The sequence below is a fragment of the Archocentrus centrarchus genome, chromosome 11 (genome assembly GCF_007364275.1).
Source record: "Archocentrus centrarchus isolate MPI-CPG fArcCen1 chromosome 11, fArcCen1, whole genome shotgun sequence".
Taxonomy (NCBI): Eukaryota; Metazoa; Chordata; class Actinopteri; order Cichliformes; family Cichlidae; genus Archocentrus; species Archocentrus centrarchus.
The window spans coordinates 29,447,960-29,474,561 of record NC_044356.1 but is presented as its reverse complement, the minus strand read 5'-3'; the positions used below and the strand labels follow the sequence as shown (position 1 = coordinate 29,474,561).

General features: G+C 42.1%; 3 protein-coding genes across 3 annotated transcripts; 1 reads left to right on the top strand and 2 right to left on the bottom strand.

Annotated features, from left to right (window-relative positions):
- Positions 1–448: 448 nt before the first annotated feature.
- On the bottom strand, positions 449–4,300 carry LOC115788307 (trophoblast glycoprotein-like). Its single transcript, XM_030741283.1, is given in 3 exon segments — positions 449–2,679; positions 2,681–3,395; positions 3,632–4,300. Coding segments are annotated over 3 exon segments (1,104 nt in total). The 5' UTR covers positions 3,886–4,300; the 3' UTR covers positions 449–2,544.
- Positions 4,301–4,772: 472 nt separating this feature from the next.
- On the bottom strand, positions 4,773–12,727 carry tmem222b (transmembrane protein 222b). Its single transcript, XM_030741851.1, has 6 exons — positions 12,566–12,727; positions 11,951–12,035; positions 11,145–11,176; positions 10,944–11,040; positions 10,721–10,851; positions 4,773–8,707 (listed from the first exon to the last, which is right to left on the bottom strand). Exons 1-6 carry the CDS (start codon positions 12,679–12,681, stop codon positions 8,620–8,622), a joined length of 549 nt encoding a protein of 182 aa, XP_030597711.1. The 5' UTR covers positions 12,682–12,727; the 3' UTR covers positions 4,773–8,619.
- A 9,243-nt stretch (positions 12,728–21,970) lies between these two features.
- Positions 21,971–25,502, top strand: paqr7a (progestin and adipoQ receptor family member VII, a). Its single transcript, XM_030741410.1, has 2 exons — positions 21,971–22,064; positions 23,968–25,502. Exon 2 carries the CDS (start codon positions 24,005–24,007, stop codon positions 25,061–25,063), a length of 1,059 nt encoding a protein of 352 aa, XP_030597270.1. The 5' UTR covers positions 21,971–22,064; positions 23,968–24,004; the 3' UTR covers positions 25,064–25,502.
- The last annotated feature ends 1,100 nt before the right edge of the window (positions 25,503–26,602 follow it).

Sequence of the window (26,602 nt, the reverse complement as noted above, 5' to 3'; positions counted from 1 at the left end):
GTTACAGTTTTTTTTTTTTTTAAACTGCTTCCTCAAAAGAAACCTCAGTAGTGGAACAAAACGGCCTGTGGGAACGTAAGACGTGGTGAGCAAAACTGAAATAGAGACGTGATCTTTTAATCAGATACGTGCAGGATACTGAGGAAGAGGAGTAATTGGAGCAGTTTTTTTCCCCGTTTTTAACAAGCCTCTCTTTAGCACAGGGAGTAATGGAGAGCATCTGGATGCGTCTGTAGGTTCCTCTCTTCTCTTGCATTCCTGCTGAGACAATCTCACACAGCCTATATAACAAACAGACCATATATTTCTCAGACAGCCACACTCATAAAAAGACAAAAAGGCGCTGCTTCTATTCCACACTTTAATGAGTGAAAACGGAAGTAATCACATGCAGGGAATCATTCTTCTTCTCTGGACTCGCACTTGAATTGACACTAGTGACCCGTGGCTGGCTTAATGCCCAGGGTGTGACACATTGCGTAATGTTAAATGAAAACCTCTCCTTGGATTATATATATATATTTTTTTCCCCCCCAGAGGAGATTATTAGGAATGATGACACTTGAACAATAGCTGGATCAGAGCGCTCAGCTTTGTCATCATGAGTGAATCCTATTACGTGACAGCATAATGGCTGGTCTGTGAAAACTGAAACAGAGTGAGTGTCAACAAGGCATCTTTTTAGCGCTGGAAAACAAAGCTGATTAGAGGCGTCTCGCCCCTTTGTGTCGCCGTACGAGGCTCAATTGTTTTCTCGTCGGTGAGTAAATGCCCGACTTAATGTGGTGCTGCAGCTCGGAGAAATGATACCTCGGGAGTTTAGTCCAGACAGTAGGCATACATTCATTTATGCTGTTTTCATAACACACGCAAAATTACATTTGGGCTAAAATGACAGTGCAAACATTACAACTTCCTAATGTTTTGTCATTCCACATGCAGTAAACCGGTTCCCAGTTCTGAAAACTTCTGGGTCGCTATCAGAGGAGGTTGGAGATCATCTTGATGGGATGAAGATGCTGCTTTGTTTTCACACAAACAGAGGCTGTTTCACTTAACTCCAGGTCTCCGTTGCCCCGTAGACAGCTAGAAATGGGGGTAATAAACACACTGAGGAACTTTCCATCTGCTCTGTGTGTGTGTGTGTGTGTGTGTGTGTGTCTGTGAATTGCTTTTGTCTTTTATAGAAAACAAGAACAGCAGAGAGAACATTTGAGGAAAGAGGAATTTCTTTGACATTAATGTGCTGTAAAGTTACATTTTGATATATATGGACATGCTGGATTGACATGCATGTGCATTTCTGGTTATTAAATGCTGCTTAATTTCATATCCTCCACCATGTCATCAGCAACCCGTCTAAGGGTTAGGGCGGGGTTTGAGCCACATGCCAAATAGACACATTTTCAGAAGCTAGAAGATGTTACCTTTCAAATGAAGTCTCATATGTTCATTATTATTTCAAGTCAAAAATTCTATAAAGTGGGGGTGGGGGGGTTTAAACCTAACTGTAACCCTGCCCCTAAGCCTAGATGGCTCCTGGTGAACTGCTCCTAAAAGGACACCCTTCGTGCTTAAACACCAATGAAAACTTTAAAGCTGCAAGAACATCATCTTCTTCCTTTTCACAAGACCTAATGCCCTTAACCGATCAGAGCAAACTCCTGAATGAAACAATGTAGCTGGTGTTTCAGAATCATCTGTATCTTATTATCAGAAAGAAAGAAAGAAAAAAAAAAAGAGAGAGAAAAATCCCCTAAACAGAACGACGAGGAGAGCCAGACTTTTCCTTTAAAGAGCCTCCAGAGCGGGGTGTTGTCTTTAAGGAGGGAGATGGAGGGGAGACTGCCTTCAGCGGCCTCAGCCCGGGGACTGGTTCTCATCATTTTGACAATAAAACTCAAGGAATTGACACAAAGTGACATTTCACTGAAAAAAAAAAGGGGGCCAGAAGATTTCCGCTGGTCTGTGGTTGGATTGTCCACCCCTCCTTCTTACCCAATGCTAAAGAGGAGCAGAGTGGAGATTTTTAAGGAGAGTTTATGGAGGTGCTTTATGGGGGGGGGGGGCAAAGGTCTTGAAATGGGTTAAAGATGACATGAGTGAGTGTGCTTTAAATTCCCAGAGGTTTGTTTTAAAAGCGTTGGATTTTTTATGCAGCATTTTGGTGCTTTTTTTCTCAACAGCTAAATGCTGAATGCGTGTGCCGTGTAGCAGTGAGTTCGACTGGGAAATGATACCTGACTTTAGGCACTTGCTGTTACTTTTGTGAGCACGTAAGGAGCAGGAACGGAAATAAGAAAAGTCAGCCAGCAGAGTCTTTTTCATAACATCATGTCCCACGCAGGACAGCAAAGATGACCGTGATAGTCTGTCTTAAATGGGGAGAAATGGCAGTGCATGCTTCAGTCAACATGGCTGAAAGACTCTGAACATGTGGGTATGCATATATTTACAAACACATCTGTACAATTTTTACATTTTGCTATGGATACATGTGTATGGGGTGGGGGGCAGTCTGATAAGTCTCATAAGAAAATCCTCTCACACATCAGCGCTGGTGGAGACCTGTGATAACCTGGGGTCGGAGTCCATCTCGAAGCGGTAATGGTAGCCTTCCCACACCTCCCTGCAGGCATCCCGCATGTCATAGATGCGCTTCTTGATGCCTTTGCGGTTTGAGGTAGAGTACTAAGACAAAGATGAGGCCAATGAAGCCCAGGACTATCCCCAAGAAGACATAGGAGGTCTGCAGAGCGAGGTCTGCTCCCACATCCCTCTCGTAGCATCCCAGAGTCAACGACCCCACGGCAAGCAAGGATGTGTTCTTCATGCTGGCTGGGAAGGCGCACATGAGGCTTTCGGCATCTCTGATGCGATCCTGCGATCTGTTGAGCCACAGTGCAAAAGGTTCAATTCCACACATGCATGTGAATGGGTTGTCTCCCAGCAGGACAGCAGCTCTGGGCAGGGAGTCCAGCTCTTGCAGGCCCTCCTCTGACAGTGTCTTGAGGGCATTGAGCGTCAGGTCGAGTTCCTCCAGCTGCTCTAAATCTGAGAGGGTGGAGTTCTGGATGGCCACCAGCGAGTTGTTGGAAAGCTGGAGCCTCTGCAGGCTGTTCAGGTGGGAGAACATGCGTGGGGGCAAAAAGATGAGGTTGTTGTCCGAAAGGTCCAACCCTCTCAGGGTCCCCAGGGAGCTCCAACGGAGAGACGTGACCAAGTCTTTCACTGAGGAGTAGTTGTAGAGGGCTCGGCTCAGGTTGAGCTCCCGCAGAGACTGGCTCAAAACAGTGAAGGCCTCGGGGTGAATAACGGCCAGCTGGTTGTTGCTCAAATCCAAAGAGCGAAGACTGCGCAGTCTGAGGAAGGTGTGGGATTCCACTTCAGAAATTCTGGAGTTGAAAATGAAACATGTTAACTTCACAATCATATAACAAAATTGAGAGGGATGAAAGCCATAAAATCACGACTGATTTATTGTAATCAAAGCTGAATGTGGTCTACTACTCAGTCTGAGTGTAACAGAAAAATCATGGGACCTGTGTAATTATAGCTGAAGAACAATGAGGACCAGGTGAAGACTGAAAAAATCCTGTTTTGACCCTGAAACTCACCGGGAGGATCTTACCTGTTATTGCTCAGAGACAGGCTGGTAAGATTCTCCAACCCTCTGAAAGACTCCGGACCGATGCGGCTAATTTGATTCCCCGTTATGAACAGATTCCTCGTGTATCCCGGGATCTCAGCCGGAATACCGCGTAGGTCTTTGGAGACACACTTCACCGTGTGAGCCGCCTCTGAACACTCGCAGCGCGGAGGGCAAGACGCGCAAACGGAGCCGAGGAGCGCGCAGAAAACAACGCGCTGCATCAAATCCAGCATGTTGGAAACAAAGAAGAAAAAAAAAGTGTGCGTTTCGAGAGCGGCGGTGAGCAACAGCGAAAAAGAAACACACACACACACACACACACACGGGGAGAAACGATCAGCTCCACCAAGACAGCATTATCATGCGCTGTCCCGGCCGGGAATGTGCCTTTAACTTTGTGTGTCTGCAGAAAGTGTGGCCGGGAGGCTGGATCTGATTTGCATAACAACAAAAGCCAGGGTCGCGCTGATCCGGAGGGGGTGTTTGATCCTTCGCCGTGGAAAAGCGGGGCGTCGTTTCTTCTCCGGCAATGAAGTTAAAAGTACCATAGTGCAGGGATCTGCGGGGAGGGGCTTCTCTGTCCGGATCTCAGCTCAGGGATTTGAGTGGTCGGGATTTCAGCCCCCTTTTTTTACGCTTCAGGCAGCGATGCTTTCACCCAAGTTTAAATCGAAATATCGAAATCTGGACTTTAATGATTAGATTTCAGAGCAAAGGACAAGCAGCATGTTCGTCATCCTCAGCTCCCCAGGTGGTGTGGTCAGTGTTGGGGGAGGACCCGAGCCTTTGACTCCCCCCCACCCATCCCCCGTTTCTTCCACACCACGATGATCTGCAGGATAATGACCACTGAGTGGGACTTTTGGCCACTTGGCAGCTGATTATCAAAGCAGTGAGGACTTCCTCTTATTTATCATTTACTCTGACAACTTCTAACCATTACAGGAATGACTTCTGAGAGTATTCAAAGCGGAATCTCGCATTTCATGACTCAGTCTGAAAACATCATCCCTCCTGCTGACAGCCTTGATGAACCACAGTAGTCACGATCCAATGATGGGAATTCAAAAGAGAGAGAGAGAGAGAGAGAGAGAGAGAAAAAAAACCAGACCCACAAATGTTTACAATAACAGACATCTTTATATGTATTATCGCTCTAAGTAATAAATACAATCAGAGATCACTTGCAGGATTCTTAAAATTCCCTGTGGGCTATATGGTCTGCAATATATGCTGGGGATTAGAGAAACAAAAGAGGGTTTTTAAATCACAGACTGGTGTAAGTATATATGGATAGTGGCACTAATAATAGCATCCCAACTGTCTTTTGTCAGCAGACTGAATCGCTGGGACCACAGGTCTCCACATTCCTGGGCCCGGCTCCTGGATACGACAAGGCACCGCAGCAGGAAACATCTAAACCATTCAAATCATCTCTGCTGAATGTTGCATTCCTGCACACGACCCTCCATTAATGGGACCAGTGTGCTATTTATCTTTGCAATCTCTCTTCCAAAAATATACCTATATATTTATGTCAGAGGCAGTAATAATGACAATGTTGTGAGCCTGACCAGCTGGTCTCAAAAAGGCCATTCATTCCCTCACTACCTTTTATGGCTCAGAGTCCACTAAATGAGCTGCTTCATTAAGGACAGGTTTCACATTCAAAGACACAGTTTGTTGGACATTTTCTGACATTTAGTGCACTTACAGAGAACCAAAGGGATTTTCACTTTCCTCTTTGTTTCTACTGGGATTTTCCACAGACAGGTACACTAAGCCTGGACCTTAAATGTCACTGCAGTTTAAGCGTAATGAGCACATTTCCAGATTTTCTCTCTTTTTTTTTTTTGGAAACACATGCTCCTTCTAGGAAAGCACTCAGAAAGCAGTCTGCTTACTTGAACCCAATTAAAAAAAAACAAAATAAAAAAAAAAAAAAAAACTTCAGTGATTTAAGTTATATTATTTAACATGTTAGGGCATACAGATATATTTACAATAAAAGGAGACTGACCTACTCCACCACTCAAAATTAATGTTTTTATTAAAGAAAAAGCATCTTTTTTTTTTAATCTATGAAGAAATTATTCATCATCAGGAACCTCCCTCTCCCAACTCATTAGCCAGTGCAACTTTACTGTGTTAATTGTCTTATTGATCATATTTGCATTTTGTGCTGGTTAAAAAAGAAGTACATTTGGCTAACTTTCACACATCGGTGTGTACTACTCCTTTCACAAACTAGCGGAGTCTGGCCGTTAGAGGGATCATATCATATATTGCTGCCTGTTCAGTGCCTGTGAGGCATCAGTTTGCAGACTGGGGTCTCCTGCTTCTCTTTCTAATTAGAGGCAGTTTGCTGTTCTGTAAAGGGAGCAGTACACACCTTTGAAATCTTCCATTTATAATGATCTACAAGCATTAGGGAACACTGTGCTATGCTCACACTGATACTCCACTTAAGTCACTGATGATTTTTAATGGATGATTCTATAAATTAATACTTTTGCTTTTCTGATCACTTTATGTTACAATAGATTAAAAACTGTGCTTTGTTTGTGGGTATTCTAGCTATAGCTCACCTGGTTGAGCAGGGAACCCATGTGCTGAAGGCTACCGTAGGGGCCTGGGTTCCAGTCTGTCTCATTGTCTCCCTGCTTTCCTGTCCACTTTCTGTACTGCACCATCTAAATAAGGACATCTAAAAATGTGCACACAAAAATGTTTTTTTTTAAAAGGACATTTGTAAGTGCACCCAGTTTTTGTGCAGTAGCGTATCTCTTAAAGCAAAAATACAATAGATATAAGAGCTCCTACACTTTAAAGTGCTCCCAAAAATAAAGTGTTTTTATATTTTATTATACAGAGTGAATTGCCACTGTACTTGGAATCCAGGTTGCCCATTTCTTTCCCCCTAGCTTTGAGAAAATGACAAAACACACCAACATGCATCAGATCAATGTCAACTGAGGCAGGTCTGGTACAATCTAATATATTATTTATTCTCACTAAATTTTACCAGTGAGTACATAACATTTTAAAGAGATTAAGGGAAAGATATTGAGTAATTAATATAGAAATCAATTACTAGGCAGTTTGCTGCAATGTAATGCAGCTGATTAATACTCAAGAAGCCACAGCTATTTGCTGACCACGAACACCTCTCTCCAACAGCTTCACTCTTGCATGCATGCAATACACACATGCTGGCATGCAACTGCATGCTCTCTCCAATGTGCATAACACAGACACACGCAATCAACCACACTCATCCAGGCACAGATCTGCTTCACTGCCAAGCAGCGATTCAAATGTGAAGCGTGAGTGATCAAGTTTGCAAAGTATATAAAGAGCACCTGATGTACAGTCTAACGTATTTAAATATTTACAGGCTACATGGGTGAAACGCACAGAACTCGAGGCCACAGAATATCTGCTTCCAGCAGGAGCCCGGCAAGGAGAACAGAGTGTAGAAAACGGTGTTAGCCCTGGAGTTACCACAGAAACCCCCCCCCCCTTCTAAGCTCACACTTAAATGACATCTACTTTGGATTATTGCAGGATGTTGGTCGGTATACATCAAAGCTTTGTGAAACAGTGCCGACATTTCACAATGACCTTCCAATCTGATCTGCAGAGGTGGAAAGCAGCAGGAGCGAGCGACGCTGGCCGGGTGCTGAGGTGGAAACTGGGGATTTTCAACAGGGGTCGGTGAGCGTGAAAAAAACCTGAGGATCCTGGCTACCTGCTGCTTCTGGCAGCACCGCGGACAAAGAGAGGGCTCAACACTTTTTTTTTTTTTTCTTCCCTGTTTGATTGCAAACAATGAGGGGATTTGAAGCTGCTCACAACAGCCATGGCAACGGATTTTGAGTGCCAACCATCACGTGTTTTTTTTTTTAAAGAGTCGAAAATAACCATAAAACTGAAAATGCAAACACAAGGATGTGAGAGAGGTCGTTTTTAGGCACTGACTCTGGCTTTTTCTCGTAAAAGTCAAACACAGCAAAAAAAAAACAAACAAAAAAAAAAACAAGGGGGGCAAAACGCAAAATTGCTGCAAGGTTTCATACCTCTGGCATCAGCGGGCTTTTCATCAGTACAGACGAGCTGTTCCACCACAGGGTGACTTAGATATGGAAGGACACAGTTTGTGCTGGTCTCACATTCTCCTACATTTGGCACATGTACAGCTTTACTATTCGTTTGGTTTCTCTATCTACCACAGCCACATTCATTGAGGTTGCTACAGTTGTTGCGCTGATAGATAAGAACAGTACCATGAGGTGATATGTGTAATGCATGTACGACACATCTGAGAAAATATTTCCCTTTTGAAGATGCAAACTCTTTGATATTCTACAGAGTAAGAAAACACACAAAAATACAAACCGCTTTTGTGTATTTAGGTAGACGCTGCGGTACTGTGGAAGAGCTACATTAGGTCAAGCATGAGATGTAATAGATTCCTTCAGAAAGGCAGCTAACTGAACTAACACGTTGGTGCTCCTCCATTATAAAACTGGCATCCTGGAAGCACTGAATCATGGGATTACAATCCCAATCTGAGTAAAATCTGAAAGTAAGGCATGGATGTGTTTCCCCTCATGGAGTCCAACAATGTAGATACATCTTGTCAACTGTTAACTGTTTGCAGGCGGCAATGGCTTAAACCGGCAGTCAGACTTTTAATATTCTGAATCCAATAAATGCTTTTGTGTAGTCCTGGTCATTGTAGGTGAAGATAAATGGATTTCCATCACTGGGGCTTTCCAGCATCAACATGGCAGTAACACCAGTGATCAGCAATCAAGCGTGTCCTGGACATTGCTGTCCATCAATCTTCTCTTGGAAGGGAGGAGTCTTTGTTACTGGTTTCCCTCTCCTTTGTTGTTCAAAAGGTCAGAGCCACATCTGACCCATGAGGGGGTTTCCACCGTGTCCTTAGGCTTACTCCCAGGTCATCGGAGGTTGAGGGCCAGGGCCACTGTAAGGATGATGCCCATGAGCATCAGAAAAGGCAGCCAGGTTTTCAGAAAGCCTGCACAGCTGGAGAGAGGAGACAGGAAAACAAAGGTGAGGAAACAAGCATGTATGTGGTGACATGCAGAAAAAGACATTAAGGGAATAACTAATATTTTTTCATGAGCCCCCTCCCCTCCCATCCCAACCACAATCCTGATAATGACCTGCAGAAGATAAGGCACACAGCATCATCAACCGTGTTCTACCTGTACCTATGGCAACAATCAGAGTAGCACATCTTTTTTAAAAATATTTTTTGCTTAACCCTGCTGAGAGGTAAACAAGCAGCCAGTGTAGGAAACTAAAAGAAAAAAATTAACCAGAGCTTGTGACATGACACTATTGTGCACAACATGCCAGGCAGACACCGGACTGTGGATGTTAAAATTAGGGATGCAGGGACTAATTGATCAGACTTTTAAACATTGCTGCTCTCACTAGACTGTTAGGAGTACTATATTAATACAGAACACCAGTAAACTGTTGGCTCTAACATGTGACATGGTCACCTGCAGTAGTAGAGGGCACTATGCCCCTTTCTCTGTGATGGGAAGGTATAAATAAACATGCTGGAAGGTGATGACAGCTTCACAATCAGCACTAAAATGTTCTCAGTGGTTGCATGTTGGCTGTGTCTGAGTAATGTAGCAAATAACCGCTTGATCAGAGCGATGCCTAACAACAATTCTTGCAAGGAAAGGTTGATGGTGCTAGCAATGCTTACATTAGCCACACTCAGCACTTGTACTCATCTTGTTTGTGTGTGTCATTATGTATGGCACAAAGGGCTACACAGTTCTGTGGCATCTTTTTTGACTGCTTTGAGTATTTTCTTAGTTTAAGACTAGTCTGATTTAATGTCCTTCCATTTAACCAACTAGTAAAGCAGCCACAAGAAATATCCCCAGTTAAAATATGGCTAATGATTGAGGTTGTTCAGTATAAATAAGGATGGGAGATAACACTATACTGAACAAGCCTTCAACAAAAACAGGTAGTAAGACCACATTTTAAACTTGTATTTCATTCAGAACCTTGATGCTTGGTCTGCAGAATCTTCATGTTGCTCTCTTTAGTGTTAAAAACATATCAATACTTCCATTAAAATGCTGCTGTTCTGGGAGTGACTGCAACAGCTTCAGCTGTCTCATCCATTCCCTTTATTTTATGACAACTACTACAGCTCTGCTGGGATGTGTAGTCCTTTCTTGTAATACTACAATTTAAAGGCTTTCGGAAGTAATGTCCTACATACACTCTTATTACTTCCCAGGAATCAGGTCTCTCTCTCTCTCTTGTCCTGAGACTCAACAGGTTCAAGGCATACCTGTGAAATTATGTCCGATCCCCTGGGATCCCACTGAGAAACCTCATTCACAGGCTTCAGCCCTACTTCTTACGCAGGCTTTGAAGAACGCAGCTGTGGAGTATACGGCTTGAATGGTCTCACCTTCTAAGGTTCAAGCCAGCCTTCAGACATCTTGAGAATAAGGATTACAGTCACTAATACTAATGTGCATTACTGTGCAAAATTTCAAGCTACCCTATACCCATATAGTTTGCTAGGAATGTGGGAAATCAGTGCAGTGAGTTATTGAAATGTGTAAACATGTATGGAAATGGAGTCTATAAGGCAAAAAACAGAGTTTGTACAATTCTAACAAGCTTGAAAGTCAATATTTGGTCTGACCAAGTGCAGCTTTTGATCTAAACTGACTGGGTTAACTGAGCTGAGTATTAGCTGCTGTCAGTTAAGGTTGCTCTAGTTTCTCTCCTTTCTCTGCTCTCAGTTTCACTGTGTGTATCTCGTCCAATATCCACCCTAGCTATTTGAGTTAAGTGTCAGATACACATATCAGATTGGAACAGCCATAATTTCCTGTTGCGTTGGGTTAACCATGTTTATCCACTAAAATTGAGCACCACCTCAATCTTCTTATGATATAAATAAAACTCCACATCAAGCCAACAGTTTTCTGTCTTCTTCTTTCCATATCTCAGTTTTCCTAAAGACCGGACATGCTGAGCCTTCCTTACCTGACATGCTTTCCATGGATGAGAGCGAGGAGGCAGAGGTTGACCATGTTCCATGAGGTACTGTTTTCATATCGCATCAGATTCAGAGCCATGGCAACATGTGAGTGGCAGTTATCACAGCATAGGTTGTGCTTTGGAGAAGAAAACATTAGCGGGAATCATTCCCAGTGTTTCCACATCTGTGAAGTAAATAAAAGCCATTCCCACAAGACCATATGTTTACCATCCTGTGTTTATACTCCTCTGAAGCGTCATGCACAGCTGTGTCCCAGGCATTGGAGCCACTGGTGTAAACTTTGCTTACGTCAAGCATCCAGTATCTAGATTTAAAGGGGAAAGCAAACTTTATTGTTCTTACAGATGTAAAGAGACACGTTTTTAAATTAATGAAAAGTGTGCTCAATTAAGATGTTCATTTATTTACTTTGTTGGTCTTCCAAAAGCCATGTTGTCTTCCTGCAAAAGATGCAATATTTCTTTAAGTTACCTCGGCTAAAATAATTTTTAAAGTACTAAACAGAGACACCGCCATTAGGCCAAAACCTGTTCAGCAAACTATTTAACAGTACAAATGTAAGGCTGAGACTTTGAAGACATTCCAATTCATGAACAACCTGTTCTTCTTGATGTGATGAATATAATGGAAAGTGCACCTAAGACATTTTTTGGGCCTCCAAAAAGCTGGAATACGTAGTTTGAACAGTTTAACATCAATTTAGGAAATGGGTCTAACATCCTGTTAGGATTCACCATCATGTTTGTGTGTACCAATCAAAACAGATCCAAGCTGCATGCTGCAGCGCCTCTGTTACAAAGAATGGTTGACTTTCTGTCCTCCACAGTGAAGGACATTTAAAAACAACTTACCAAATCTGAATGTTCCCAGCACATAAGTATGATCACTTTGTTATGTGTTAATAATAAAAATATTTAAATTTTATATTCAAGGTCTGACAGACAATAGTGCGGCAAAATGAAGCTCCATTAAAGGCTCCATTATACCCGCCATGCAGCACCTGGCAAACAGCACTGCACGACAAAGAGAAAAACTATATGTCCCAGGTCAAAGATCAATTACTGCACCTTCATCTACTCATACTGTATATATACAGCTGCTTTCCATATAAATCCATATAAATATACAGCCAATCTATTCACTTCTGTTTTTACTTTTTAATATTATCTTAAAAATTGTCTCATGAACCTTGCAGCACCTCAGTCAGTACTCACTGAAACAAAGTAAGGCCCAGCGAAGTCCCGTATGACTCCAGTGGAAGTGCAGATTCCCATGTGACCAATGAACGGGAACAGCCATCTGAGTCAATCAAGGAAATTGAAGGGGAAAAAAACATTCAAAGTTACCATAAATACATAAGTCAACACAAACACACAAACATGTTTAAGAACTGGCCTAACAGTAAATAAAAGCGATAGTATGAGTTTCAAAGACAGCTGCGTTATGTGACATTAAAAGTTTTACTAACAGATACTATACTACAGGAAACACACTGACTATAGACACAAACTCATTTAAGGCTGACTTTAAGCCTATATATCCTATATGCTGTTACGATTACCATTTTGTTTACCTCGTATTAAATATCCAAATTTCTGCGTATTTTTATCTGCACGTATATAATTTCCCACTTTAAATCGTGCTCATTAAATTTAAACGTTCTTCATTTACAGCTGTAACTCAGACTTTTGTTACCAGTGAAGATAATCTGATGTAAGATGTTTCTGGAGGAAAGCAGCAACAGGAACGCACTGTACGGCTGCTAGCTAGCTAAGCTAGTGCTGTCACTTCATGCTGTTTCGACCGTTTGCCCGAAAGCTGAAACTCACGATAACACGGGGATCGGTGTCCACACGATACAGTAAGGATAGCGGCTCGCCTCCGGGTTAATTTTCTCCGAAGCTATGTGATAATTCTTCATGCTATCTTTTTCAATATCCGCCATCACCAGCTGTGGATTATGAACTTCATTTGGCCCACCGCGTCAAGGTAGCCGGATACCCAGGAAAAAAATACTTTTGGTTTCAAAATAAAATACTGCAGCGTATCTGCTTTCGTAAGCAGTATAAAAATTGTGTCATTATTAATATTAATGCTAAAGAAACCGATATTATTACTACATCTGTGAAAAGTAGTGACAGAAAAAAACGCAATCCGGATTTATAACATTTGCAATGTTTATTTTGAAAGGTAAAACCAGAAGTGCCTTCTCTTATTTGATATGACTTCACTGTTCTGGCTTCACTACCCTGTTGGGCTTCGTGACAGCAGCTGCTTCCGGGATACCTGTGACTGTCAAACCACTGGGACACGCACACACCTACGCACACGCATATAATTGCACAATCTCTGTCATACAGCACTGAAGGAAAACTGAAAATGCATTATATGTACAATAGTAGTAGTAACGATAATGTTATATTCTATTAAAAAATAATTAAAATAAGCAGTGTTTTTTGGACTAATACACAGCAAATGTTATATAAAAATGTCCTGGACACAAGATGATAAACTATATGTACTGCAAAATGGTATTTATATAGCACTTTCATGTTGTTACTGACCATTCAAAATGCTTCACAATGCAAGGCACATTCACACACAGGGTACAGCATGTACCCTATGTTGCATAAACACATAAATCACCAGTTAATTAGTATCTGGGCCCGATTATCCAGTGAGTATCCTGGCCATATGCCCAGGGGTCCATGTACAATTAAGGCCCCATCCATGAGGTAAATGAGAAAAAAACAAAACAAAAACAGAATTGTATTCTTTTAAGCATTAGACCTCGAAACCATATATGATCAAAATAAACACACACACACACACACACACACACACACACACACACACACACACACACACACACACACACACACACACACACACACACACACACACACTCTTCTGAACAGAGATCTCGGATGTCGTTCCAGAATCTGCTGGAGCCATTCTCCCAGTTTGGGGGTCACTGCCCCGAGTGTTCCGATTACCATGGAGACCATTGTTACCTCCACCTTCCACATCCTCTCTAGCTCTTCTCTGAGCCCTTGCTATTTCTCTTGTTCCTTCTTCTTGATGTTACTGTTGCTTGGTATTGCTACATTTATCACTACAGCCTTCTTCCTCTATTTACCCCCACTGGCCTGGTTATGGTGTTCCATGTATGCCCTGCCTGCTAGCATCTTGCACCCTGCTGTTATGTGCTGGATTGTTTCAGGGGCATCTCTGTACAGCCTGCACCTGGGGTCTTGCCTTGTGTGATAGACCCCAGCCTCTATCGATCTTGTGCTCAGAGCTTATTGCTGTGCTGCCATGATTAGTGCCCCTGTGCTGTCTTTCAGCTCAGCTTTGTCCAGCCATTGGCTTCTATCTGCCGGTTGTACATGCCGTGCAGAGGCCTGGCCTTCCATGATGGTTCCTGTTCTTTCTTGGGTTTCTGCTGCCTGAGGTATTCACTAAGCACATGATAATTTGTGGTCATTTGTGACCATCTTACTGATGTATTCATGGATCTTTGTTGCTTCATCCAGGATAGTGGTTCTGACACGCCTTCCTTTTGCTTAGCGTACAGTCTCAGGGTCCTGAATGCATGGTAAGGAGCTTTCTCGTCTTAATGTCAGTGGTTTCTGGCTCCTCCTTACGCCAACTTATTATCCAATTTATAGCAGGCTATCTGATGACCGGCAGGGCATAGGTGTTGATTGGCCAGATCTAGTTCTTCCCATTAAGCTGACTCCTCAGGACTTGCCTTACTCTCTGCAGGTACTTGGCGGGTGCAGCTTTCATAGTAGCTTGCCTGTGGGATCCCAAGGTACTTGTAGCTGTCCTCAGTGTCTGCAATGTTGCCTTCTGGTAGCGCAATCCCCTAAGTTCTGACTGCCCTCTCTCTCTTATTGTGTTGTACCTCATCAATTTCTAGTTGCAACAGCTGTTGCTTCTTACGGTTGTTGGAAAACAGAGCTACTAGTTATTTTGATGTCAGTTTGAATGTTGGGTGTCAAAGAATCCATAGGTCCCACATCATCATGTAACCCCTTTTACTGGGATTACATATGTAGTAGCATTCCAGCAGCTCCCGATTCTCCACTGATATGTGGGCACGAGATGGATGGATGGATAGATAGATAGATAGATAGATAGATAGATAGATAGATAGATAGATAGATAGATAGATAGATAGATAGATAGATAGATAGATAGATAGATAGATAGATAGATAGATTCTGTTTTAACTCCATTGGTGTTATTTTTATTGACAAAGAAATGCTTATTCTTTTTCAAAATAGATCAATCTCAAAAGTGCTTCTCCCAAGAAAAGCTCTCTGAGTTCTCCTTTATTACTGTGTCAACACTCATCCAGGAGGTACTGGCAAGAGGTGCTGAAAGGAGGAAAAGGAGGAGATTGAGGGAGGCAGATGTGTGTGTGTGTGTGTGAGCACACATGCACTCGGCCATGTGAAAACTTACATTATAGCAGTGGTTCTCAAATCCAGGCCTCATGGCCCAGTGTCCTGCAGGTTTTTGATGTGTCCCTGATCCAACACACCTGAATCAAATGGCTGAATTACCTCCTCAGTATGCAGTCAAGTTCTCCAGAGTCCTGCTAATGACTTCTATATTTGACTCAGGTGTGTTGAAGCAGAGACACATCTAAAACCTGCAGGACACTGGGCCACGAGGCCTGGATTTGAGAACCATTGCATTATAGTAAGGTTATAAAAAACATGAAGCTCTGGCTGCTTCGTTTTGCCTTAAATAGAAGGTAATTTAGAGCTTTCCGTGAAGTTGTATTGTGATGGTTACTTTTCTTTTTTCAGTAAGGTACAGTGCTCTCCATTTCAAACTAATCTATGTACATGTATGCCCACATCCCTGCATAATACCTCTGATTACTGAAGGCAGAAAAAAGCACTGCAGATAAGTAAACATGCTACAAACATACAGACACATGATCAACCATATGGTGAGACATTCATTCCAGCACATACACTTTCATACACGCACAGAGATTCAAACTATAGCCCAAATTAAAGGCAGTCATTTAAGCTGAGGAAGGCTGTTCCAGATTTCGGGTGCCATAACCTCAACCTTCCACTTGCTCTCAGCGTTTCCTTTCACTCACTGGTTAGATTTAGGCACTCGTCTAAATTCAGGATGAGATCATACTATAGGAGAAATACAGCCATGCATATTGAAACATGACAAGGTGCATTTGCAACAGAGTTGTCTAGCTGCCATAACCCTGTGCACCAATGCGTTCAGGCACACCTTGTGGGTGAATGCTCTTCTAGAAAGGTAAATAGCAAATGGGCCATGCCAGTCGTTCTTATAGAACTGCATTAATTGAGCTTTTGAAATGAGGCTGACATATTCTACTGTCTGTGGGGCGCCTGGGTGGCTTAGTGGTGAAGCCAGCGACCACATACATGTTGCGGTGCGGGCGGCGCGGGTTTGCGTCCCGGCCCGTCGCCAATTTGCCTGTGTGTCTTCCCCTGTATCTTTCCCCCATTTCCTGTCTCTCTCCACTATGATAAAAAAGCTGCTGTGGCCAAAAATGCAAAAAAAAAAAATTAAATATTATACAGTATGTGAAAAAACAGTAATAGTCAAACCTTTATTGCCCCACCTTCCACTTAGGGGAGAGAGATGTGAGAGGGTAAAAACAAGGCAATGATGATAATGATGACCCCACTGTATGTGAAGTAAACAGAGAAAAAAAATTACACTGAAAGCAAACTAAAAGCAGTGAGACAGTGAGATGATGCACCATGCCCAAAAGGTCATGAAGCTTCATCTATGTTTGTACCTGCACTATGTCTCTACTTTGCAGCTTTGGGGAATAAACACATTCGCTCACACTCTCAAAGACTTTGCCAACAAAACTTCCCAGTTTTGAGTTTGAGCAGCTCCGTCGTTATCATCCAAATTCAATCTCACCACAAGTGCTTTAATGGAACTTCTATCCTGTTTATTGCAAAAGGCCTCTATTTGTTTCCGTGCCAGCACACAGAGAACCCTCCAGCACTGTGGAGGTGGAGGGCTCCAGCTATTGAAGGAGTTATCTATGGCAACGGTAGAAATGGAAACAAAGATGAACCCAAGGGATCCACCAGGGCTCTCTGTACTCCATACTGGGTCCCATTAGATGTGACAGGTGATAAATTGTGCGAAGGGCAAAAACAAACTACTCAGCAAAAGCAGGCAGACGTTGATAAACGAAGGCACACTGGGCTCATGATCGGGGAGCTGAGGGAATTCTCCGGCAAAATGCCACCTCGATTTCTGGTTGAGCCATCCAACCCAATTAGGCCGGAAGATGGGCTGCTTTAGGGACTGCAGCTCGGTGACACGTTATCCTTTTCAGTCATAGGTTTGAAAAGTAAAATGTCAAGCGCCCGATAGTTTCCAGTTCAGCTCCCTGGACAGCGGTTACACATCCAAGAAATGAAATGAGGGTCTAATTCTGCACTTTTAGAAACATATTTACATTGTGAATTTATCAGAAAGGCTGAGGAAAAAAAAAAAAAAAGTAAAGAAGGTTAAAAGTTATCATTTTTACTGGCTAACAAGGCCCAATTAAAGACAGAGGGAAACACTCTGTTTGAAGCAGCACAGCACTTTCTCCTCATAACATCATGTCACTTTACAGCCACAAAAAATCAAAGTGCTTTTTTTCATTACACACTAATGAAATGTGCAGAGCTGTTGCTTAACAGAAAAAAGAACCATACAATGACACAAACATATTTCCCGCAATCAATCAGTCCATTGATTGTGTGTAATTTGCTAAAATTGGAATATTGATATCCTTCCTGACAGCACGCTGATGCTCAGATTTTTAGATCTGTGTGTTTTCCAGACTAAACTCCATCTGATCTTTGCTCACTGCAAACACTGTGTAACATCTAGTTTGCTGTGATCTGTCTGATTGCAGAATTACAGCACTGTAGCAGAGCATAGACTAAAATGATGAGGGTTGAAAAAAGTGTTTTGTTTACTTGTAAAAAGATTTTAGTATCAGCTGCACCAGCCGATCATGCATTCCAGTGTATTGTAATGCAAATATTACCCAAAGTCACAGTTTACACCGGACTAAATTAATTCACATTGCACTAAACAAATTGCATCTTATAGCAGGCTTACTGAAGAAGAGATGCTGATCTGCAGGCGGAGGAGCACGATTAAATGGCTCGTTTCTGTCCTGGGACCAGATAAGAGGCTGATTCTAGGCTAATAGTGCGTGTGTCAGATGCTTGCCCGAATCCTTGTCCGTACTGTTGACACAGATGTTGTCATTTTGGCAGTGTCAGCAGTGCAGATTCTTGGTGATGTAGAACTCCGGATTGCATTTGACACTGGTAAGCTTGTGTGAAGCTTCTCTTCATCAAATGTCAGCCCTTCCTCCTACTGAAGCAACCCTTCATCAACACATCTGCAAGGTGGTCGCTATTGGGGTCAATCTACCAGGGCAGACAAATCTCCAGTTCCCCTCTCCTGCAGAGTGGGGGTGGACCTGCCCTGAACACTGGGTCCCTTGCGGACAGCGCTTCACCCGGCAAGTGCGTCTCACCCAGAGCTACTTTAGTGCAAGTGCAGATCACACTGCCTTTACTGTAAGTGTCCTCGGGCTATGCTAAGATGCACTCTGTACTATACATGCATGGGAGACTGTGACAACGTTTGAGCGCATCATGTTTGCACACAACTAAAGTAAAGGTTTGGTTTCATGTAATGTTACTTCTTGTTTTTCTGTTGTCTGTAAATATTAGTCTGGACTTGAAAGTATAAAATATCAATACCAAATCATTTAAGGTCAAAACCTTACAAGGATGTTTCTGGTATTATCGCTTCTCTGATTCTCACCTTGTTAGAAGATATAGAAATAAAGAAATTGTCTTTTTTTTTTTTTATATAGTTCTTATAAATCAGCTGCATGCTATTAAACAATATGTTGTGCTTGGATTATCTAGAGTAGTGTCTGAGGCGTTAGATCCTCTTTTCATTGACAAAAATATGAGTGCAAACAACCGGTCACTGTGACAAAAACTGTTGCCTAGCAACTATTGCTAAGATAATTGCATTTTTTGTTGGCTCCGCCCCTGAAATTGTTAGTTACCTTATTTAGAACAGCTGTGCAAAGTTTCATGCTATTTTTTGCACCAATCACCTAGACTAATATAGATGTTGGCACTCACAGAGGGCTCAGCAGTGTTCATGCATCAAGATCAGTCCACTCATCTGGGAGGAGACAGGGCACATACAAGCATACATACATAGGCTGTGATCATCATAGTGTGATGATTATTTGACTTGATGATGTTATATTACAAAAAACATTTTTTTTGCATTATTAGTATTTGATGCATAAGTATCCACCACTGACACTGCATGAAGATTAGGCTGAGTTAGTGACAGGCTAGACTTTATAGGCATGTGGTGCATTTTAACTCTTGTGGATTTGTTTCTACCCTGGAAGCAGCACTTATTTTGTGTTTCTGTCAAATTTGGCATGACATGTAATACTGTAGCTGATTTTATTATTTTATCAAGGCTCTATCAGAGTAGTTCTTAGACAATTGCATTAAAGAACGGCTGTTAAAAACAGTCATTATGAGACTTGAGATTTATGACAAAAGGTTGAAGGTCACTGTTAAAAATATCCTAAAAGCAAATCTGAGTGAAATGTTTGTTTTTTCAGGAGAAACTTGCTTCAGCTGTGGCTAGTTTTTGTGCCACCGGTTTCAGAAAATAGTTGTTTAACATTTGAACAGCAAAGAGAGTTGCTCGTGTTACCTGTTAGAACTAAAACATGACAAAATGCAGAAATTGAGAAGCAGTTGGCAATGCACGCACAATGTGTTTTGAGGCTGAACAGGCCAAGCCGGCTGTGGAGAGATATGAACTTGATTGATTAAAAGCGGACAGTTGAATTATGATAGTTCTGCTGAGCTGCAGAATTTTTCATTTTGCCCTGAGGCTGAAGAGCACTTTGATATTTTGTGCAACCTAAAAATGTTGCCAATATGTAATGAAAAAAAAATAAATAAATAAAAAATCTGGAAACTTTTTTCTCTTTATTTAAGTTTGTAGCAGATACCTGAGTCAGCCCACGCTATACAGTGGAGTGCTAAGTTAGGCTTCAGTAGTGAGCTGTAGTCATACACAGTACAGTAAGACTTCTTTTTTTTTTTTCAAGAAAGTTAGTTTGTGTTTTTGTCCACTAGATGTCACAGTGTTCTAGTTTTACAGTGCTCTCCTTTTTTCACAGTAATCCACCTCTGCTTCTGACTCTTGATTCCATTCATAGGCTCAGTTATACATTATGTAACTTTACATTAATCTATAACCCAAAATATGGATTTGTGCAGTTTGTCTATGCTTTCAGGTTAGTGTGAGGTCCCTAACAATGCATTTTAAATGCTTTTTAATAAAATAAAAGTAGCTAAAAATGTATTTTATCATTAAAGCAACAAAGAAACTGATGGAACTAACACAACCAAGACAGGTTGAGGGAATGATATTTTGAGATGCAGTGCCTTTTTTTAAATTGAGGTGTAAAAAGAAAGAAAGATCCCAAAAAGTAAACTTTAAAATGAAACAGAACCAAAATCTGACAACTAAAAGAGCAAAATTAGAACATTAAAAAAAAAAAGTAGGAAGTGGCAGTAAGTTACTAAATGAGTGTGGTTAGCAAGAGGAAGTGTGCAAATATTTGTGTGAGAGATGAACAGTCAGAAGGAGGGAGTGGCAGAGTGAAAACATTATGGTCTGTATGTATTTCTATCAGCAGCTTTATGTCTAGAAAGAGAAACGTCACAGTTTTAAACTGTTACAGGTTACTGCTGATGTAACTGTAGCATGAGTGTGAGTAAATAAACTTATACAGAGACTGGCATGTTAGATGAAAGATTAAAACACGAGTACAGATGCTCAGCTCTACTTCTGTAAATGACTAACCATCTAACCACCACTTAGATGCTGGTATTGCGTTGACTGTATATTTTGATGAATTAGATGAAACGTAGCCATGATGATAACGGCCCACCATGCAAAGCTCTCTAACTGATGAGCTGCTCTCTGTATGGATGTGTGTGCTTAGCTCAAAAACAAGTCTTTAGATCTACTTCACACTTGGTGGGCGTATTGCTGAGGACTTAAGTGAATACAGTGTTAGGTTTGAAGCAGCTTGAAACAGTGATCCTATCCTGCAGATTAAAGGTGATTTTCTGTTCCTCGTTCAAACTGATCAAAACAGTTTTGTGCACAGGGGGTCAAAGCTTTTAGGGGGTCTCAAAATGGGACAAACCCTACCTTATAGGAATGTGTCAAAATGTGACCAGAGCCCACCACACCTCCAAGTCAGTCTCTGCGTGTATGCAAGTGGATTTGGTAGGTCGTTATAAACTCAATTACAGCCCAATAGAAAGTTGTTTTTGGACACCATCTATCTGGTGTGCTAGGCTGCCTATTGTCTATGGTTCTCTGGGGCTCCCTAGGGCCTCCCTCCTTCCTCTTCTTAGGTGTGCACGCAGGTGCCATCCTCAGGTCTTAGGTGCTCCAGGTCTCCTGGCCTTTCTCTGTTGGCCTCTGGCTCCCAGGGGGCTGTTTTTGGGGCTTCTCACCCTCATTTCGCAATTGATGACGGGCTTGTCTTTTCTCCAACCTTCTCCCCTTCTCTCTGTCTTTTACTCACTACCTGTCACTTCTAGTATTGCTATATTGCACGTGCGCACGTGAATAATTATAAAAATGAATACATAAAAGAAAATCACTAACAAGAGGAGCCTATAGAGAGGTTATAGAGCTCATCTTGGAAAAGCAATTGTGTTTGTCAAAACAGTGCATTCAGATCATATTTCTGATTGCAAAAGCTGCCAGACAGGACAGGTTATTTGGAAAAAAAACAACAAAAAAGAAAAGAAATCCAGCCGATGTCAGAAAATTAAGAACACGACCCAGTTTCCGGTATTGGTTTTCAAAATAGAACGGAAAGTAACATTCAATAAGTTTAATAACCACCCCAGGCACATAACACTGAGAGAAAGAACCCTGAAACCCATGCAGGGCAAAGATGGTGACAGAATAACTTCCAGAGGGAAAAAAGGTCTTTAAAATCTTATTATAGGGCAAGTCAGCAAATCTTCCAATTTCAAGCACCAATGATCAGATTCGCTTTTATTTATCAGATTCGCTCTTCCGGAAACGTGTGCAGCAGCTCGATGATTGCTTCAGCTGAGAGATTCAAGCTGTTGGACGTCTTGTGGGAGGAGGAGGAGGAAGAGGTCATTTCACCGGCGGACACCGAAGGACAGAGGCTCGCAGGTGAGACATCGCTCACTTATGACTTCATGGGTATTTGAACCGTAAACAGTTCGCTAATGTGATGCACACAGAGAGGAATTAGGCGCAGCTTTGCGTTCAGCTTGTAGTCGAACTTTTCTGAACTGCTTTGGGGGGGTTTGGTTCCCCGGAGCTTCCCGGTAGCATACACAGGATAATCCGGTAAATCGGCACCACTTCAGCGAGTGAGGTCGGGTGGATACTGGACATTCAACAGGCTGTAGCATGCTTTTTTTTTCTAAGGTGGAGTGGGGTGTTGAGGTTTTATCAGTGTCGAGTTCCTGCTGCACAGTAGACTACTACTGCAAATAAATGTACAACACGTTAAAGAAAGTCCTTCATTTGCTGAAGGGCCTGCTAAGCCCTGCAGTAACACCCGTTTAGTGACCACAGGTTGCTGGTTTGAGTCCCTCTTAAAGTGCAGTTGTGCTAAAATCTGTCTGCCAGGAAAATGATTGGCTGTATTTAAAATCTGGTAAATAACTTGTTGGCCTGTAATCTGTCAAACATGTCTGATGAATGATAAATGCATTCCAAGCCAGAAACAAGATTTCTGTCACAAGGTAGAAGCTGCAGTCACTTTTTGGCAAAGTGATGAATAAAACAACTGTCACTGACATGAAAAATGTATTTTTCCAGAGAGAGGTGACCAAGAGGGCAGAAGAAATTGCAACAAATATAAAATCACAGTTGTATAACGATCTTTGAAGTGACCAAAAAGGACTGGATTAATTATAATGTACGTAGGTACAATAACACACCTGAGTAGGTGGCGCTCAGTGAACACCTTGATCACACTGCACCCCAAAGTGTACAGAGTGAGACAAAGGCAGCTGCAACCATTCATAATCTTTCCACGGGTTCCCCTCCCCAAACCTTTTACAACTTCTACTCCTGCAGGCTCTGCAGGAATCAAGATCTGCACTCTCCCTCTGAACCCATCGGACAAAAACTGCCTTGCTGGGGTTTTTTTTTTTTTTGGTGTGTCACAATACTATACAGTGCCCTCACAGTAGTTGCAGTAAAAGCAAGATAATCATAATCAACAGGTCAAAGTAATATTCACTGAAGCAAAATGTCTTCACTAAAGGCCTCACCCTCTGGTTTACGTTTATATATACCCATCTCTTGAGTGGAAAATTAATGCACACACATACACACGCCAATCTTAATGATTGGCGTGTGTATGTGTGTGCATTAATTTTAAAGGACATAATGGCTGTTTTTTACCTCACCAAAACACCTCAGCATAGATATATAGTTGTGTTATTTATGTTAGCTTAAGCAGGGAAGGGAGAGCGTCTCGGTTCCCATCTTAAAGTCACAAAACTGCTCTGACAGGTAAAGTGGAACTGAACAGAAATTTGGACTTTAGGGCACGAGTTAAAGGCAGGCTGCATGTTTTTACAAGCACAGGGACTGTGTGTTACCGCTATAGTGTAGTGGTTATAACATTTGCCTAACATGCATATGCAAATCCCTGGGAGGGTTGCATCAGGAAGGGCATCCAGCAAAAAAAAAAATAAAAAAAATCTGTGCTCTGCTTTGCATCTAATCAGGCAGCCCCCCCCCACCCCCTCTTATTCACAACTCCCTTTCAGCTACAGTTGGTGGTTTAGATGAGCCAAAACATCCCCACTAAGGTTGGGAAAACAGCAGACTGGGCCTTGGATTTGCATCTCTTCTCAGCTGAAATGTTCTGTATGGATAATTATAAAATACTTGACATATGTGTGCTGCTGTGGATCCTGAGAAAAAGCAACCATCCCCAAAGCTCTCTTCACCCAGCCACAGCCAGTGTATATTGCTATAGTTGGAGCATAATGTGACCTGAAATCAAGATGTTCATTTTTGTGTTTTAACTCTTAAAAAAATGTCTCTACAGGAGCTGCCCAGTGTGCATCCGTCAGCTGCTGATAATCATGGCGAGCACTGTGATGGAGAGAATCAGCCGAGTGTTCATCAGCCTGCAGCAGATCCGGCAGCTTCCCCGAATGCTGACTGAGGCTGCGCCCTCCATGCCCGGCACTCTCAGAGACACTGAGGTTCCCTCCTACTTCAGGGAGCGCTACGTCTGCGCCGGCTACCGGCCGCTCAACCAAAACTGGCGCTACTACTTCCTGTCCTTGTTCCAGCGCCACAATGAGACCCTCAACATCTGGACTCACCTGCTGGCATTTTTAGTGTTGCTGATCAAATTGCGCCAGCTCGCCGAAACGGTGGACTTTGCCGAGGACCGCCATTCGTGGCCCCTGCTCATCCTCATCCTGTCCTCTCTGACCTACTCTGCGTTCAGTGTAGCTGCTCATTTACTGGGGGGGAAGTCTGAGCTGTGCCATTATTGTTTCTACTTTCTGGACTATGTAGGGGTAGCGCAGTACCAGTACGGCAGTGCTGTAGTCCATTTTTACTACGCCGTGGATGAAAGCTTGCATGCACTGGTGAGTGGAATCTTCATGCCCACTGCCACTGTCCTCAGCTGCCTTTCGTGCCTGGGATGCTGCTACGGCAAATACTGCAACCACACTCTACCGACGTGGGTGCGTAAGGTGTGCCAGGTGGTGCCCTCAGCGCTCGCCTATACCTGGGACATTAGTCCAGTGGCCAAGAGACTCTTCTTGTGGTCCAGCAATGATCCAGCCATTATCTACCACTTTGGCCAGGTGGCTTTCTTTCTCAGCTGTGCCTTCTTCTTCACCTGCCCTCTGCTGGAGCGCTGTTTCCCTGGACGGTGCGATTTTGTGGGACAGAGTCATCAAATATTCCATGTTTTCTTATCCTGCTGCACCCTGTGTCAGGTCCGTGCCTCCTACCTGGACTTTGTGGGCCGCAGGAAGTTGTACACAAGTCTGCGTGGAAGTGGTGATGCTGCTATGTTTGTGGGGCTGTATGTGGTCACTTTGATTGTATGTGTAGTAATTGCTGCCTTAATGCTGAGGAAAGTGAAACAAGTGCTGGACTTCCAGTCAAAGTCCAAATAATAGAGTACGTGGCGTTTATAGAAAGGGATTATTTTTGCTGCATTCCTTTTATTTTTAGAATAACACTGAATTTTCATGTATTAACAAAGTCTGGTGCTCTATTTGAAAGAGTAAGATTCTTACAGTTTAGGAAGATTATTAAAAAAGAAATCACTGCCTACATGTTATTCTATCCATTTACAGTCATTTAAGTAGATGGCATATGCTTGGATTTGTTAAATTGCCATGTTGGTGGGATGGTTTAGTAGTGAAGTGAAGGGTCTTTATTTTTGATGTGTTGAAAGTGCCTGACTGGTTTTCAGAGAGTGGCCATATTTTATTGAGTGGATCTTTCCTGTGGTAGATTTGGTGGCCTCTCTCGAATAAGCTGAAGAAAACTGATTATTTTATTAATTTTTTTTCAAATGACAGCTGTAGATATTGTTTAAAGGTGACTGCTAAAAAGTTTACTACACAATTGACTTTCAGACATTACAATAAAACAAAAAAAAAATCATATTGCATATAAAAATATATGATGCAATATATATATATATATATATATATATATATATATATATATATATATATATATATATATATATATATATTAGTTTTGCAGTTATAATCACTGTTATTACAGTGTAATAAAGCTGCAGCCTATCAGACCTTCATCACTGTGCTTTGGGAGGCATTTTTTTCAGTTCAGCTATCAGTGTTCAGCTATCAGTGTTCAGCTATCAGTGTTCCTGAATGTCATCAAATATTAGCAGAGTGTGCAGAGTCCTGAGACGCAGACGGTTCATACATGTAGGTTTGAAAGCTTTGAGGAAACACTGTGGAATGTTTTCTGTTGTCAGTCTGAGATTTAAACCTTATTTTTTGTTGTTGTGCCGCCACAAGTTTGATTTCATAGCACTTTGAACTCATTTAATGTGTCGTATTATATGTATTTACGAAAGCTGGATTATTTTTTAATGAGGAATTTAATATATAATGAAAGTCTTAAGTTTGTTTAATATTTGTTATTGTAGGGTATACACCTGTGTTCTTCAGGTGTATATGCTTACTGCAATCACTGCATTGTATCTTACTGGCAAACATGTTTGTGCCTTTTGAATTTAAAAAAAAAAAAAAAGAGTATGAATGTCACATAAGCATGAAGCTAAATGTAGCGAGGTGGGTTACGGTTGTGGGACATGATAATGCTTCTGACCAAGATGTAAACCAGTGGGATTAGTCAAATAAGCAGTTCTAGAGGCAGAAATGGTCTTGTTTTGTTAAAGGCTCTCTGTAACAATGTGAAACATCTGTCACGTATTAAAACCTTTCTCTACTCAGTGTGTGAATTTGTAACAAAAAAAAATAGTGTCTTCAGGCATGAACCACTCCGCATATTCAAACATCGTCTCGCTCTCCAGGGCCTCGCCACAATACCCCTCCTCTGGTTTTTGACAGTGCCAACAGAGCAAGCTTACGCTGACTTAGAAAAGAAATTTAACAAATGCCAGCTTTAACAAACTGGCTCTTTGTACAAGCACAGTAGCCGTAACACTGCTT